This window comes from Narcine bancroftii, chromosome 2 (assembly GCF_036971445.1).
Source record: "Narcine bancroftii isolate sNarBan1 chromosome 2, sNarBan1.hap1, whole genome shotgun sequence".
In the NCBI taxonomy this organism is placed as follows: domain Eukaryota; kingdom Metazoa; phylum Chordata; class Chondrichthyes; order Torpediniformes; family Narcinidae; genus Narcine; species Narcine bancroftii.
The window spans coordinates 324,346,442-324,364,445 of NC_091470.1; the positions used below are offsets into that span (position 1 = coordinate 324,346,442).

At 39.5% G+C, this 18,004-nt stretch overlaps 2 protein-coding genes across 13 annotated transcripts in view; one reads left to right on the top strand and one right to left on the bottom strand.

The window, feature by feature from the left end:
• The window catches only part of LOC138755617 (deubiquitinase OTUD6B-like), a 295,429-nt gene that overhangs the window by 200,100 nt on the left and 77,325 nt on the right, over window positions 1-18,004 (bottom strand). For 8 of the 9 annotated variants that reach the window (XR_011352424.1, XR_011352425.1, XR_011352426.1 and 5 more), the window contains exon 2: window positions 5,686-5,810. Coding sequence is in view for 6 of the 9 variants with exons in the window: in XM_069921931.1 (XP_069778032.1) it covers window positions 5,686-5,810 (125 nt within the window). In the remaining 3 variants the exon portion in view is untranslated. Of the gene's footprint in view, window positions 1-5,685; window positions 5,811-6,813; window positions 7,723-18,004 lie in introns of those variants that run through there. The other variant, XM_069921939.1, reaches the window with a different exon arrangement.
• pip4p2 (phosphatidylinositol-4,5-bisphosphate 4-phosphatase 2) overlaps window positions 1-18,004 on the top strand; it is an 86,020-nt gene that overhangs the window by 37,520 nt on the left and 30,496 nt on the right. For all 4 annotated transcript variants that reach the window (XR_011352427.1, XM_069921948.1, XM_069921949.1 and 1 more), the window contains exons 3-4: window positions 12,156-12,262; window positions 15,512-15,635. Coding sequence is in view for 3 of the 4 variants with exons in the window: in XM_069921948.1 (XP_069778049.1) it covers window positions 12,156-12,262; window positions 15,512-15,635 (231 nt within the window). In the remaining variant the exon portion in view is untranslated. The remainder of the gene's footprint in view (window positions 1-12,155; window positions 12,263-15,511; window positions 15,636-18,004) is intronic.

Here is an 18,004-nt window from a genome sequence, read left to right on the forward strand (position 1 = left end):
AGAAATGATTGTTTGATTTTTGACTAAGGACATAACTTCCAGTTAGAATTTGTGAATCAGGGAATATGAAGGTAGAATAGGAAACAAATCCACTAACAGGAGTAATTAAACCCAATTAGGAGTCTACCAGACAGCATACTTGGACTCAAAGGTAAGTTTCTAATGCACATGGTGTTTAGAATCTTGTACTGATTATTTGTTTTACAGATAGAAAACTGGGTAAATATTTTGGGTTGGGAGCCTGTATCGAGTAGGTTGCTGTAGGGATTGTTGCTGAGCCTTGGCTATACACAATCTACATTAATAATTGGATGGGTCAGTATAATGTATCCAGATTTGGAGATAAATCAAAGGTAGGGACTGTTTGGTACAATGGGCATTTTACCTGTAATGTACTAGGCTGTGATCCGCTACCTTTTTAAAGGACTTTGTTCTCCAAGGTATTAGTGCCCCTATACCAGATCATGATGCAGCCAGTCAGCACACTTTCCACCACAAATCTGTAGAGGTTTATCAAGGTTTTCAATGTAATGACAGATCTCCGCAAAATCTTGAACAAGTAGAGAGGCACTGACTTCATGTTTTCTTCACAATGATATTCATGAGTTTAAGCCCAGAAAAGATCCTCCAAGATGGTGACTCCCAAAAATGTAAATTTGCTAGGCCTCTCCACCTCTGAATCCCCCCTCCCCCTACTGGATTGTGCACCTCTGGGTTTTCCCTTCCTAAAATTCACTATTAGCTCCTTATTTTAGGTGACGTTGACTGCTGGTTGTAAGTACACCATTCAGCCAGTCTCCTTCCTGTATGCTGACTCATCACCCCTTTTTGTATATCCCACAACTGTGATATTGTCAGCAAATTGGTAGTTAATGATATTTGTCATAACGAGTCGCACTTTCATAGATGTAAAGCAAGTAGAGCAGGGGGGTAAGAACGCAGGCCTGTGGTGCTCTGGAGATGAGATGTGCTGATTGTTGTGTTTTCTAGACTTAGAAATACACTTGCATGTGGAGACGTTGTGCCTTATTCGTTCTTTATTTTAAATCTAAAATGATTCCCTGCAACACACAATATATCTGCCTTATGACATAATCTACAGGCGCCTGCCACAACACTCTTTCCTCCCCCCACCCAACAATAAATGTCATTTAATTGCCACATAGCAGTAAGCATGCTAAGCTACAGTAACTAAAGAGTACACATACTGTATACCAAATTGAGTTAATTACTATATCACACCACAACATAGCCATAAAATGCCAAGTCGTCAAGACACTGAACATAGTCCTTCAGACATTCTGGAGGATGTCTTCCCCTCTTTTGATCTTTTTGATGAGGCGGCAGGACCTTTAGGAAGACTTTGCGACATCTCAGGACTCGTGGCCTTTTCGGGAAAGGAAAATACCTCATTGACTGGTTCTAGAGACTGTGAACCCTGTCTTTGGTGATCACCATTCAGGATTTGGGTTGCACTTCTCTCCTGAGCAGCCGACGTCAAGGGGGCCACATCCTTTGAAGTTACTTCTGGAATAACATCTTTGAAATGTCCCCAGAATGGACAGTTGTGGAGATTGTCTGCATTGGATACAGAGACTGAATCATCTACCGCCCTCAACTGGTCGATGTATCACTTCCATATTTTAGTTCCCACCAGTATAGAATAGGGACTCAGCTTTTTAAGAATCATGATTTTTATCCACATCTATTTATTGTCCTGGTAATCCCATACCAGTACTCTCCTACTTCCAGGGATCTGATTGGCTTACTCGGAGATGTGGATTGTTCGATACGAAGGCTGATGTTTGGGTGCACTAAAGAGAACCCAAATATCTGAGTCGTGCTCAAATATCAATTCGGCCAGTATTCATTTTGTTGTGGTGTGTGGCATGTTCCTATTTGCCAATAGAAAACTATGATTTTGTGATTCGGTGAAGTATTTAGTGATTTCTTAGTTTTCATGGCTTTTTAAAATGTTTGTACAAAATGTTCAGCTTCTCCATTCATGCTTGGGTGGTAGGGCACTGACAAGATGTCATATATTATTACTTAGGAACACTTTAAAAGCCTCTGATACAAATTGTGGTCCATGATCAGAAGTGAGTTCCATAGGCAATCCATATGATGTAAACATATTTTCGTAGTCTCTCAATGGTCTGGTCTATTGTTTTTGTCTGCATGTGCAATGCTACTTACCATTTGGAGTGTACACCAACAACAATAAAGAAATTTTCACTCATAAGTGGACTAGCCAAATCCATGTGGATCCTGGGCCACAGTCATGAAGATTATTTCCATGGGCTAGCCTCGGCTTGAGGTGCTTTGGGCTACATCTCCTGACAAGTGTAACATCTTCTCACTGTTTGTTCAATATTGATGTCAACTGATGGCCACCAGACATGCATATGTGCCAGGGCTTTCATTCGAACCATCCCTAGATGATTGTTGTTGAGCTCTGATAATATGGCAGCTTGCCATTTCTTAGGAATGATTGTTCTGGTTCCCCACAATTAACAGCCTTCCTCGATCGATATTTTGTTGCGTCTAATATAATAAGATTTTAGTTCGGGAGAATTAATGTTGATCTCGGGCTACCCATTCAATGTAAAATATAGGATCTTCGGCAGTGTAGCTTCTTTCTGTATTTCTTTGCTGATAGTTCTTGCTGTAATCAATAAATGATGAAGTTGTTCTTGATTAATAGCTGTAGCTTCCACCATCCAGTTATTTATCTCTTATTCTTGTTCAGTTTCCGGCAGAGGCAAGCACGATAAGGCATCAGCATGGCCATTTTGTTTTGAGTCTTAATCATATGCAGTGAGCTCTATTGCCTACCTCTGAATTCTTATTGCTGTCATTTTTTTGGGGGGCATAAAATTAAACTCAGTGGCTTGTTGTCTGTTACTAAAGTGAACTTCCTGCCATTCAAGTATTGGTGGAATTGTTTGAGACCAAATATTATTGCAAGTCCTTCTTTTTCCAGTTGTGCATAATTACGCTCACAAGTCGTCAAAGAGAGGGAAGCATAAGCCATAGGTTGTTCACCTTTTTCTGTGACCTGTGACAACACCGAACCTAAACCTACTGGTGAAGCATCAACCACAAGAGTCACTTCTTTCTTTGGATCATAGTGGATGAGAACATTATCGGTTTAGATCAACAGTTTTTTTTTCCAAATGATTGAACACGTTACTATTTCTTTATTACAATGCCATTTCTGATCTTTTCTTAACAATTGGCCCAGCGGGTTGCACAGCGTTGACATTTTTGGAATGTGCTTCTGATTAATGGTTAACCAAACCCAAGAATGATTGTAATTCTGCTCTCTTTGATGGGTAGGGTGCTCCGCGGTCGACCTCAGTACCAGCTGTATCCATTCAGACTCCTTCATTGTTAATTGTAGAACCAAAATATGTTACTGAGGATACCATAAATGCACATTTGTCTTGGTGTAGTCGGGTTAGCAATTTTTCTAAGTTTGGTAGATGCTCTGCGTCGTCCAGACCTGTAATAATGATGTCATCGTGGTAATATCCAGCATCTATTCTGTGTAATAATTTGTCCAGAACCACTTGAAATATTGCAGGAGCTGCTGATAATCCATAGGGCCATAGGGCATTCTACTAAATGTGAGCAATCCCAAGCGAGTATTGATTGCCACATACTTTTTTGATGCCTCATCTAAGTCGATTTGCTGTTTCGCCTGAGATAAATCCAGATTTGTGAACTTTTCCCTTTTCAGGGCTTGAAACAATTCCTCTGCTCTGGGCACGGGATGTTCAGGTATTTACAGAGCTTTGTAATCACCACAAATTTGAATTTCCTTGTTGAGTTTTTGGACTGGCATGATGGGAGCTGCCCAATCACTGTATTGAAGTCTTTTAATGATTCCTTCATTTTTCAATCTGTTAAGTTCTAACTCAACTTTTTCTTTTTATTGCAAACTGTACCATCCTTGGCTTATAGAACTTGGGTTCAATACCAGGTTTCAATTGTAACTTCACCTGAACTACCTTGGATTTTCCCCAGGCCTTATCTGAAAATTGTTTGATACTTGCTCCAGCATTGATTTGGGCTCACCCTCTGTATATATCTTCATTACTGATCCAATTTCCATCCCATCTAAGTGCATGTGCAACAACCAGTTTCTTCCAAACAATGCTGGTCCCTTTATCTTAATGACATAGAGGGCTAATCCTGTGCTTCATATTCGAAGCGTACATTTCTCAACACCTTGACTTGCTCCCTGGGACCGTTTTTAACACAATGTTAGACTGTTTCATGGTAAGATGGAGTAATAGTCATATTTTCAATTTATTGGCATTAAAGACACAGATGCCTCCATGTTCAACTTCATCCAAAACAGTTCGTTGTGGATTTGTTCCTATTTCTTATCCATTACACTGCGAATATACCTTACTTCCATTGCCTTGTCTTCCTTGGAATCATTTGTTTCACTCCTAGGGCTTTCGTCCTTCTCCCCAACATTTTTCACTTTGGATGACTGTTTTATATTTGGGTTTCTGAGTTTTCTCCTTTTCTCGAGTCTCTTGGACATTTGGCTCTGATGTGTCCCTCCTTGTCGCATAGATGACACTTGGCTTTTGCGAGATAACAATTATCCAGACCGTGGAAGCATTTTCATTGATTTAATTTTCCCACTACCTGCAACTCTCCTTGATATCCATGTTCTGGCTAGCCATTTTAAAACTTAATGCAGTATCATATGCAGACGATGTCTAATTCTTTCTTACCAAACCTATAACTAACCTGTCCCTTAATGCTTCGTTTATTGGGGCTTTGGAGCATTGTTCTGGGCTGGGATGATTCACTTCCAAAAATTCCAAGCAATTTTTCCTCTGTGCAAGATATAGCTCCAGTCATTGGACTGCTTGCCATCTAATACCCATTTATTTTAGTTTATCAGGACTCTTGGAAGCTCACTGGATAACTAGTTTTGAGCTGGAAGATTTGTTCTTGCTCTGTCCCATTTCAAATGCTACCATGTTAATTTATTCACTCGTCTCATCAATGGAATTCAGCTTGTTGGTCCATGCTTGGACAAATACTATGCTGCAACCTGGTGCCAGCGGTCATTGTGGAATCAAACTGGGTATTGGAGAACAAGTTATTGGAGAAAAAAATGCCACTTCCTTGCAGTGTTGACAACACTTTCATTCACTTGGCTTTTTCTTGACATTTGGGTGTTTGGATTTGCTTTCTGTCAACTGGAAATATCTGGGCATGTTTCTATGGTGTCTGATAGATGCCATTGTTTTAACTATACCAGAAGAACTTTATTGGAGGATTAGCTTGTCCAAGAATTCAAGATTTGGAACATTGGTCCCAAACACTTTCTCTCTGTTTCTTTGTGACAACATGGAGTGAATTGAACCAAAAGAAGAATAGGCCCTGCAATTGTGGGATTTTGGGAGTTTTCCTCCTTTCTGGGTGAACATAATTGTGAATACCTCAGCCTTTAGCAGTCGTATGGTGTGCCACAAGATCACTGGAGTTGGTAATGTTCTTGGAACATTCCATTAACTACTCAAGAATACCTATCATTCGTCATTATATTTGACAGGACAACCGAGCTTTGATCCCTTGGTTGTTAGATTGAGTAGCTCTCTATTGCATGTTGGTTTTTCTGCTTAACTTACAAGTAGTTTTACTACATTGGCATACCTGGTGCAGTTCTAGAATCCATAAGATAATTCTTCGAAGGCTGATCCCCTGCCTTGATTGCATTGGTAGAGTGAGGGATATGGTAGGTCTTGAGATACAGATTATGCTGGACTCCATTTCTGCTACTGAAAATGAAAAATAAACTTCAGCTGCTGGTGTTAAAGTAAACCTTGGGTTGTTTGAAAACAAACGCGAATACAGCTGCACAGGCTTTTAATCACGTTGCAAAGCATGAGAACTCCTTTACAGCTAATCGAACCCCAAAAGTGCCTGCCTCGTGGCTTACAAATTATATATTTATCCTCTCAGATCCCTAGGTTTCTAGAACATTCAAATTGACTGTTCAGTATGTGCATATTTCTTAAAATTATCTTATGTTTCATTAATTAGGGAGTGTTTATTACCCAATGGTTAATAGTCTTTTACTACCTTAACAAATAAAGAGGTTCTTATCAACTCCAGCTGATAGCAAGGAAGAACAGAATGCAGCTAGCTTAAATCTTCATTCTCAGTGGGAAAATGGGAAATTCTAGAAGCATTCAGGTAGAATCAGTGAAGAAGAAAGCAAGGTTAATATGTCAGGTTGGAGACCTTTGTCAGAATTTGTGAAAGACTGAAAGCAAGTTAATATCAAGTTGCAGAAAGGATTGAATAGGGATGAATAAAGCTGAGGAGTATCTAATGTGAAACTAGGGTTGGTCTTAGAATGAGCTGTAAAGGCCATCCAGTTGGTGGGTTAAAGAGGACATTTAGTGAGAGTCTTTTGTTCATTAAATCAATAAAGTGAGGCAGTCAGAGAATGAGAACAAAGGCAAATCAATTTTTGACTTGCAAAATTTAGGATTGTAGTATAGTGCTTGTGGGATAGCTATTTTTTTTAAGAGATACAGGATGGTAGCAGGCCCTTCTGACCCATTGACCCATAACACTGAAATTCACCTATATAACCAATTAACTCATGAACCCCATAAGTCTGAGGAACGTGGGAGGAAACCTGAGCACTTAGAGGAAACCCCTGTGGACACTGGGAGAATGTACAAACTCCTTTCAGATAGCAGTGGATTCGAACCTGGGTCGCTGATGTTGTTATAGTGCTGGATTAACCATGCTGCCCTTGAGCAGTCATACCTGCTTTCATTGACTGATGGTAGTTGGTTATATCTCAGTTTGAAGATGGGATTTTTGTCCATGAGGCCAGTGCAATCATCACCTCAAGTTATATTAAATAGATTGATGAAGTAAAGATTCTGTAGTTTTATCCCTTGCATGGACTTGCACAACATCTACTGCAGACTCTGACTGTCATCTGTGTCTTCAGGACTCCATGCTTCTACTGAGATGCTCTTCATTGAAATTTTGAGAATCTCCCACACTGACATCCTGGATGATTGACCATTTAAAAATCAATATTCTATTTATTTTTGTACACGGTTAGCTGAATCACTCCAATAGCATTTCCAACCCCATTCACTTTAAGTACAAACTAAGACGAGAGCGTCCAGTGCATGGAATCTCCACCTCTTAAAGTTTTCTCTTCAAACTGCTCAAGCCTTGGTTTAGAAAAATAGCATTGGTCCTTCATCAAATGTCTCAATCATTTTTGGTACACCCTCAGGAGAAGGACTGCAATGGTTAAAAAAAGACAGCTTACGACGACCACCTGATAAAAAATAAATGATGCCCATGACAGAGGTGCCCAGATTACAAAAAAAGACAAACCACGATTTTCACAAAGACCTTGCACCCAGTGTGCATCCAGTGATCTGGCTTTGTTTAGTAGTTCTTCCAAGTGATGTTCAACGTGAAAAAGCAAGGAGGTTTCCTAATCTGTGTTTCATCTGATACTATGAGTCTTTCAAGGCATCTAGAGTTATTGTTTAGCACCGGGATCACCAAACATTTTTAGTTGTGGGCCACACATTAAAAAATATATGGAGTCATGGCCAAACAATATAAAGTGGCAGATGGAGTTCAATATAAAACCAGTTGCACTGCAAGAAAAAATGATTTTAGACCAGAAAACCCCTGTGCCATCAAAAATTTATTTTCTATTAAAATAACTGCATGACACTACTGAGCAGTTTAACTGTTGACATCACAGTAGTTTATTGATGTGCTCATACCACAGTAGGCATTTCTGTATCTGCTGCTCTTAAATTTAATTTAAATGAATACAATAAAACACTCATTCAAATAGTAGTGCAAAATAAAAAGCTGGATGCAAAATAATAACAGGAGATTAAAAAAGGGACAAGGCAATTTCCGACATTCCTCCACAACTCAATAATTATGATGCAACCCAATGATTATGATGCAATGTGTAAATTTGTAGGTAGGCTATTAAAGTTAACTGATTCCTTGCACATGAAATAAACACACTTCTCCTTGACGTCTATGAGAAAATACATCTATGAGAAAATATTCATTTTCCCACCATGTCTGAATTTTTTGGTACTCCATTGCTATTTTTCCACCTTTTCTCTTCCATCATGTTTAATCAACTGATGTAAGCTGCTTTTTTTTTTAAATCTTGTTGGGTACAAAGTTCTAAATTATTAAAATGTAGACATTCAGCACGGTAACAGGCCATTTTAGCCCATGAGTTCATGCTGCCTAATTTACACCCAATTAACCTACACACTCGTTATGTTTTGAACAGTGTGAGAAAAACTGGAATCCCGGGGAAAAACCCACACAGAAATGGGGAGAATGTACAAGATCCTTACAGAGCAGGATTTGAACCCTAGTCCCAATCACTGGTGCTGTAAAGACGTTGTGCAAACTGCTATGCTAACTGTGCTGCCCTGATGGGCATATTCCATTTTGTTTTTAAAATTCACCCTTGCCCACTTAAAAATGAGCAATGGGCCACAGTTGGTTTGGGGACTGCAGTTTGGCCACTCCTGGTGTAGGATTATAGAGTACTCCTTCTTGGCTATTTATCATGTGTGCTAAGCTTGAATGTGATGCTTTTGATGGTCCATGATTTGTTCCACTGTTCAGTAGACATTTAATAATTAATCTCCCAGGGAAAACACCAACATTATTGGTGTAATTTCTTGCACATGTATGTTGTTTTTCAAAAAAAATTCCATCTTCCTAAATTACCCTTGTTCAGAAAGGGAAGTGTTTAATCGCATTATTGTTTTTTTCTGACTCATCTATAATTAATTGAACATTGAATACACAAAATAATTAGGCATCTGCATTGTTTCCATCGTAGATTGGCAGGGCATTAAATTGTGGACTTCTGTAAGGACTAGAACTGGGTACAGTACAATAATGTATCTTTTATCAGTGTACTTCAGAAGGTCCTTGTTCTGCAATTGATTTTGTAGCATCAAGACTCTTCATTTGTTCTAAATTTTGTAATGCTGGTTCATGATTCTTGCATAGATTAATTTCTTCTGTCTGTTTTAAACTTGGCTAGTGAAGCTCAGTTTTGCAGTGTGTTAGTTAAGGTCCTTGTAATCTAGAAGAATTGTCAATATTATTCTTCCATCTGATTAAATATGTTGTGTGTTTGTGAGGAAAGACAGGCAGGGGAGAAAGTAATAAATGTAGTCAGTTGGAGGGTTTGAAATGTGTCTATTTTAATGCATTAGGAATAAAGCAGATTAATTTAGCGCATGAATCAGTACATCGAACTACAATGCTGTGGCCATTACAGAGATTTGGCTGGCAGAAGGACAGGATTTGTTGATGAGGGTACCAGGGTTTAGGTGTTTTAAAAGGAATAGGATGGGAGGTAACAGAGGAGGGGAGTGGCATTACTAATCAGGGATAGTATCACAGCAGTAAAAAGGGAGGACGCTGCAGAGAGAGTGTCTACTGAGATGGTGTGGCAGAAAGTCAGTAATGAGAAGGGAGCAATCACTGTACTGGGAGTAGTCAATAGGACCCCAAATAGCCCTCAGGACAATGAAGAGATCAGGCATAATTTGTCAGGTGTGTCCAAGAAGGATTTCTGACACCATATGTTCAACAGCTGACTAGTCAAGAGGCCATACTGGATCTAGAACTGGGTAATGAATCTGTCATTGTAGCATACCTCTCGATGGGGGAGAATTTTCGTGATGATATCCACAACTCCTTGAGGTTTAGCATAGCTAAGGACAAGGCTAAAAGCAGACAAAATGGGAAAATGTTTAACTGGGAAAGAGATGATTTTAATAGGATGAGGCAGGAACTAGGGAGAGTAAATTGAGATGTTGAAGGGTGAAAGCAGAAATAATGTAGAGGATGTTTAAAGACTACTTGTGCCGGATTCAGGATAGCTTTGTCCCACTGAGATAGGGAAAAGGGAGCCATGGTTGACAAAACAGGTGTGGCAGTTAAGAGGAAGAAGGAAGCATGTATTAGATCTAGGAAACAGGAAAGGCTCATCAAAATTATATGGTTGCCAGGAAGGAACTTAAGAAAGGACTGAGGAGATCTCAAAGGGGGTAGGAGAATGCTTGGTAAATAGGATTAAGGAGAACCCCAAGGTTTTCTATGCGTACGTGAAAAACAGAAGGATGACTAGAATGAAGGTGGGGCTGCTTAAGGATAAAAGAGGCAATGTGTGCCTGGAGGTTGTTGAGGTCCTAAATGAATACCTTGTTTTAATATTCACCAGAGACAAGGACCTTGACATGGTTGAGGTCAGAATAGAACAGGCATTGGTCAGACGATACTGAGATTGGGGAAGAGGAAGTGTTGGATCATGTTAAAGATATTAAGATTGATAAGTCCCCAGGGCAGACGTGATATGCCTTAGGGTGCTGTGGGAAATGAGGGAAGAAAGAGCTGGGGCATTGGCTATAATCTTTGTGTCCTCCTTGGTCACAGGGGATGTGCCAGAGGATTGAAGAATGGCACATGTGGTCCCCTTGTTTAAAAAAGCTAATAGGGAGAATCCTGGGAATTATAGACTGGTAAGTCTTGCATTGGTCGTGTGCAAACTATTGGTGAGGATTTTTAAGGACGGTATTTATGAGCATTTGGAGAAATACATTCTATTCAGGGATAGTCGCATGGCTTTGTAAAGAGAAGGTCACCTCGTGAGCCAAATGGAGTTTATTGAGGAAATAACAAAAAGAAATTGATGGCAGATGTTGTCCACGTGGAGTTCAGAAAGGCATTTGACAAGTTTCCCCCATGAGAGTCTTATTCAGAAAGTCATGAGGATCAATAAAATCTTGGCAAGAGTGGATTAAAAATTGGCTGGTATGGAGAAAGCAGAGAGTAATAGTGGACAGAAAGTATTCTGCCTGGAGGTCAGTAACTAGTGGAGATCCACAGGGAAAGATCTGTTCTGAAGTACCTGCTCTTTGTGATTTAAAAAAAAAAAATAAATGACGAAGGTGAAGAAGTGGAAGGAAGGGTCAGTAAGTTGGCGGATGATATGGAAGTTGAAGTTGTGGATGGAGTTGAAGGTTGTTATAGGTTACAAAAGGATATAGACGGGATGCAGAGTCGGGCAGAAAAGTGGCAGATGGAGTTCAATCCGGATAAGTGTGAGATGATGCATTTTGGAAGGTTAAACCAGAAGGCTGAGTACAAAGTTAATGGTTGGATACTTAACAGTGTGGAGGAACAGAGGGACCTTGGGGTCCAAATCCATGCATATCTCAAGATTGCTGCGCAGGTTGATGCGAAAGTTAAGCAGGGCTATGGGATTTCATTTATCTACAAGATTCAGAGAGACATAAACAAGTTGGACAGCCAGTGCCTTTTTCCCAGGGTGGGAATAGCAAACACCATAAGACATCTGTACAAAGTGAAGGGAGGAATGTTTAGGAGAGACATCAGGGGTAAGTTTTTAAAGAGTTGTAGGTGCCTGGAATGCCTTGCCAGATGTGGTGGTGGGGGCTGAAACATGAGGGGCATTTAAGATGCTCTGAAACAGGCACATAGAACAAAGAAAATGTAGGGTTGTAAGGTAGGAAGGCTTTAGTATTTTTTTTTGGTAGGACTATGTAGGTTGGCACTACATCGAGGACCAAAGGGCCTGTACTATGTAATGTTCTATGTTCTAGATTTCAGTTTTCACGTATTTAAATTTTCAGAGAGATTTCCTGTATTAAATTGAAGCTCCAAAATATTGGGTGCAACATCATCACTAATGTGAAGGAAAAAACCTTGTGGAGTACAACTTTATTCCTTTAAGTATTGTTGCATAATTTGAGTTACTTCATATGTCATATTTCTGAAATTGTTGTATTTGGAATACTTCTAAGAAATGCTCTGCTGGCCTATACCTATAATCTGTGTATATGTGCTAGTATCTCTTGATGGAATTGATTCATTGATCCAGAAGAATGTTTCTCAGGTTCTTACTTTTGACTTTGGTACTTCTGAATTAGGAATACAATTAAATGATCAAACCTAGAAAATATATTGATTTGTAGCAAGACACAAGAAATACTTGTACAGTATGTAGAAGTATGTTTTCTTTCTAAATTGAAAGCTGTTGCTTTTTTTTTCAGCCAATCAAAAATCCCCCTGCAGGAAAGAAATATGTACGATGTCCTTGCAATTGTCTCCTGATTTGCAAGGACACATCACGACGCATAGGATGTCCAAGACCCAACTGGTTGGTGTGATGTAACTGCCTTCTATTTTCGGGCTTTAGGTAGCTTCTCCTTAAATCAACAACTTGCTGAAACCTTAGTGTTAGCAGTTCGGGAAATTTGTGAAATTTCACTGAAACTTTTTAAAGATGATAAATATTTCAAAATGAATCCATGTAGCACTGAACCATCCACAGCTTTTGCCAGCACATTGAAGTCCTGCTTACAGGTGTGCACAAGTTATGTAATGAAGTCTTTTGATCTTGATCATTATCCTTAAACCCATGCCCTGATGGATACATTACTTCCATCAAACCCCTTTCTCCTCCTCTACCACTTCCCCCATAAAAACTGAGTCTTGAAGATTTGGCCTTGGCTGGAAAATGTTGTCATTGTTGGTCACAGATTTTTTTTTATGAGCTACTGATTATATTTTCCAACCTGCCCACATGCAACTTTAGAATAGTTTGTTGCTTTTGTAATTTCTGGTATATTTTTGCCGCCATTTAAGGAACTGCACACAAATGGCTTGATTTGTGAATTCCTTGGAGATTTTCAAGAGTATGCTAATTAGCTAAGGCAACACAGGTTTAAACCACCTGATGTACTGTCTTGGAAAGTAATTGCTCTGTCTAGATAATGTGAAAGTTGGTTGACAGCACATATAAACAAAAAGGGAAAGTTTATAATGATACACAAGAAATAGGAGCACAAGTCTTCACCATTTAAAAAATCATGGTTGATCTGGCCCTGGACTTGACTCCATGATCCTGCTTGTTCCCCATAACACTTAATTCCACTATTCTTCAAAGATCTATCAGTCTGAAATACATTCTGTGAGGAGGCAACTCTACTGCTTCCCTGGGTTGAAAATTTACTACTCTCTGGAAAAAGCTGTATTAAATCTATTACCCTGAACCTTGAGGCTGTGTTCTAGTTTGACATGCCAGTGGAAACTACCTCCCTACTTCCATCTTCTCTATTCTATTAATGTTAATTTCTCACTTTCTCTTCTTGAACTTTTATAGCTTTGTTCATAGATGCAACTAATGGGGCTTCTATTGAGAGCAAAAGAAAAAAAATAAAATAGTGCATTGGCATCGCCATGTTGTGAGAATTGTGTATCTTATTAATGGATTTACTTGAGTCAAGTGCCTTTAAAGTGGCCTTTGTATTAATAAGTGTTTTATCATAATGGGACAGATTGCCATGAATCTAGCTTGTGCTAAGCTCGTCACCCATGGTGTACAAATATTTATGTTGACCTATTCTAGATATGAAGAACCAGCCCAGCTGGCTGTACCTGATGGTCACTCCATAAAAAGATGCTGAGGAATAGGTCTTCGAACACCCAGACAATAGAGAGCTTTTAAAGGCATTTTTGAGATTTTTTTAAAAAGAAATCTGTCTGAAACATTTAAAATTCGTTCAAGGAGATTTTTTTTTAAAGTATCGTATTTGACAGCATATAGGATCCCTCTTTTTTTCCCAAAAAATTACCTCAAAAAAATACTCTGGGTCCTATATGACATTTTGGTGCCACCATTTTGGGCCTCAAGATGGTGACAGGAGGAAACTGCTCAAACTACTCATCCAACACTCTGGACTTGCTGCCGTTCACTTCCCCACATAAGAAGGCCGTCTGCCCATGCCCCTGTGTATTATTCAATCTGTTCAGGGGGCCATGCTCGTCAAATGAAACCTGATCATCCCCTCAAAGTACAGTGGGAGCGAGCGACAGGAGGGAGTGAGCAGTGGGACCCCTGGCAGGGGGTGGTGGTCCTATATGCTGTCAAATAAGATCATTTATTAAATTATTGTTTATTAATGTTTTATTATTATTATTATTATTTAATAAATTTAGATTAAGAAAAAATAGCAAACAAATGTAATTAAAAATGCAATAAACCCCTAGAAATGAATTTGCACAAAATAAATAGAGTGGTCTGCTCCATGAATGTGTGGTAAAGCCTTTAAAATGAATGTGATTTCTGTGTTTGAGCCAGCCTATTCTATATCCCAGGGAGGAGGGTACAAATGTCAACAGGACTTGAAGAAGACATTAAAGAAAGGCAATGTTACTGTCGTCATGGTGAGGTAGAGTGAGAAAATCAGTGAGAAAATCAGTGAGAAAACTGGAGCCCAAGAAAAGGAATTTGAATGCCCATGAAAGGGCTTTTTAGAGCAGCTTGGTGTCAAGCTGACTACGGAAAAGGCAATTCTGAATTTTATTGTGCAGTAAACCAGATTTAATTAGGAATCTTAAGATAAAGGAATCCTGAGAAGACAGTAAATATATGATAGAATTCACTCTGTAACCTAAGAAGGAGGAGCTAAAATAGGATGCATTGCTATTATAGTTAAGTAAAAGTAACTGCAAAGACATGAGAGAGGAGCTGACCAAAATTGATTGGAAGGGAGCCTAATCAGGAGTGACAGGAGAGCAGCAATGGCAGGAGTTTCTAGTGTAATTCAAAAAGACACAGGATCATTTTATCCCAAGCAAGAAACAGTATTATCAAGGGAGGATGAGATATCCGTGGCTTACAAGTGAAGTCAACGATAGCATAAAAGCAAAAGAGAGACCATGCAAACTTGCAAAAATTATCAGAAAGGCAAGAGCTGGAGAAAATGAAGCAGAAGGACTCATAGGAGAGGTTTAATGAAAATTGGAGAAGTTGATGTTAATGCTATCTGGATCCAGAGGTATTTCTCTGATTTATGGATTACTATGGTTTGGCAGTGTATGAGTCCATGGATAGATGTGTCAGCGCGGGGACTGGGATTATAATGGTTGGCCACTGGCAGATCTTTACTATTGCAACAGACAGAGGAAAGGCACTTCAACAAAATGATCTCCCAGTCTGTGTCCAGTTTCACCGATGTAGAGGATTACACATTGGGAGCACTAGATAATCCCTGCATCTTCACAAGTGAAGTGTTGATACATTTCAAAGTACAGTTTAGGGCCCCGAATGGTGGCAAGTGAGGAGTCGTGGGCACAAATGTAGCATTTCCTGCGGTCATGGGGATTGGTACCACCATTTGGGTATATTACACTCGATCCCAGTATCTGCAGACTTTCTTGTTCAATTGAATTGCATTTATTTGAGTTTTACAATATATACTTTCAGGGACATCAGATTACAATGTCAGGTCAAATGTAGAAGGAAATAACTTCTGCATTCTATAAAACAATGAATATAAACAATTCTGTAATTATTATCAAAAGTTATTCTTGGATAACTAATACAGCATTTGTCCTCCTACAGCAGACGCATAATTAATTTGGGCCCACTAATGCTGATCCCAGAGGAACAGCCTGCACAGCCTGCCATCCCAGTCCAATCTGAAGGTACACGTGTGGTGTGTGGACATTGTGGGAACACCTTTCTGGTATGTGTGGAAGTACTATGTGAAGAATTGCAAAGTAGATAATAATGAGAAACTAACAATGACTTTTATTTCTGGTGTCTTGAATGTATGAAACTTTCCCAAACACTTTTTGGGAGTGTATTCAAACTAATGCTAAGTCATTTGAGTTTGTAGGGCAACTGGTTTTAAAAACTCAGGAAAAAATAGGTCATAAGAAGTATTTTATAAAGGCAAATGAATGAGAAGTGGAGGTTTAGTGAAGGAATTTACAGATGTGAAGGGCCTGGCAGTAAAGTATAACCACCAATAAGAGAATAAGCAGGGACAAGAATCTCAGAGATGGTGTCACAGGTGAAAACAAGCCCTTTGTTTGACCTTGGCTTTGTCAACCTTCAAGCACCCACCTACACCTCTGTATTTTCAAAAGTTTAGTCAGTTGGCTTCTATGTTATAAAATTTCAGGTGCTATATACCACAACATTAAGCAGATTTCAACCACCCTTCTATCCCTTGCCTTATCCTCCCCAGTGTACTTCATAATTTTGCCTACCTCAGCCACCCTGCCCTCCTGAGCTGCCTTTGCTCCAAGAACACAAGTCCAACATATTGAGTCTGTCTCCATAGCTAAGTTGTTTTGCATGCCAGATTATGGGAATCTCTTCTGCATCTTCTACACCATTCTTTAAATGGCATATCCAGAACTGCACACTTTGTTCCATCTGTGACCTTGCTAATGTTTTGTACAGTTGTACAATAGCATAATGTTCCCAGGTAATGAAGACGGCTATCACTTTTGTCTTCTTGACCACCTGATCTACTGTGTTGTTTACTTTAGGGTTCCCTCTACACAAAGTCCTTCTATTTCTCTATGCTTTCTCAGGTCCTGCTATTATTTTTGGATATCAGAATTTGTTTGTCATGAACAAGTCATGAAATTTGGGGTTTTGTGGCATTATCGTAGTGCAAACATTCATATTATAACCAGCTTATGACATTACTATTTAAAAAAAATTCAAATAATAGTTCACAAGTAAGGCAGTGTCTTTGGTTCATTAATTATTCAGGAATCTAATGGCAGTGGGGAAGAAGCTGACTTGTACTGTTGAGTGCCCAATGGTAGCAGAATGATGAGGGCATGATCTGGGTGGTGGGGGTCTTTGAGGTTAGAGGTTGCTTTTTTTAAGACACTTGCCTCATGTAGATGTCCTTGATGGAATGAGAACTACATCCTTATTAGTCTTCCAAATTTGGTCAACTCACAAATTTCTGGATTATGTCAGGCTGTTGTTCATTGATTACAGCTTTGTGTCCAACCCCAATGTACTAGCAAATGTTGTGCCCAAACTACAGGATCTGGGACTTTGCCTGTCCCTCTACAAATAAATCATCTACTTCTTTATTGGCAGACCCCAATCAGTGGGATTGGCAACATCGCCTCCTCCATACTGATCATCATTATGGGCACTCAAGGCTGCTCTATTCACTGTACACTTATGACTGTGTAGCTAAGTTCAGCTCCCACACAATCTACAAATTTGCTGACAACACCACCATTGTTGGCTGAATTACTGAAAAAGATGAGTCAAATGATGGAGATAGAGAACCTGGTTGGGCCATGCGGAAACAACAATCTTTCTCTCAAGGGACCATGTACCAGTCCAGATGAATGGGAAGGAGGTGGAGAGGGTTAGTACCTTCAAGTTCCTGGGAGTCCATACATCAGAAGACCCCTCTTGGAGTCAACACATTGAGGCAAACCATGAAGAAGGCACACCAATGCCTCTGCTTTCTAAGTCTGAAGAAATTTGGCATGTTTTGAATACTCTATCAATCTTCTACAGGTGCACTGTGGAAAGTATACTGACTGGTTGCATCACAGCCTGGATTAGTAATTCAAATAACAAGAATGTAAAAAGCTGCAGAAGGTCACAAATGCAGCCAGGTTTATCATGGGTTCTGACCTCTGATCCACTGAATCCATTTATGGGAGGTGCAGAAAGTGTTGGAAAGGAGCCTCATTATCCTGGTCACAGCCTTTTTTAATTGCTATTTTCAGGAAGAAAGTACAGAAGCCGGAAGACCAGCACCTCCACAGTTTCTTTCCAATGGATATCAGGCTCTTGAACCTCCTCTTGTTACACTAATCATGGATGAATCTGACATCAGAAAAGGACTATACTCTTGCAGAATTACTTTCTTGCACTAGGATAACTGTGAATAAGAATTTGTGGATATGTACATTGTATATAAAAATCACAAAGACCAGGGGTCCCAGAACAGATCCCTGCGGCACTCTACTAGTAACTGACCTCCAGTGAAAATACTTTTCTTCCACTACTCCTCTCTGATTTCTTCCTCCAAGTCAATTTTTTTATTCATAAGACTAATTT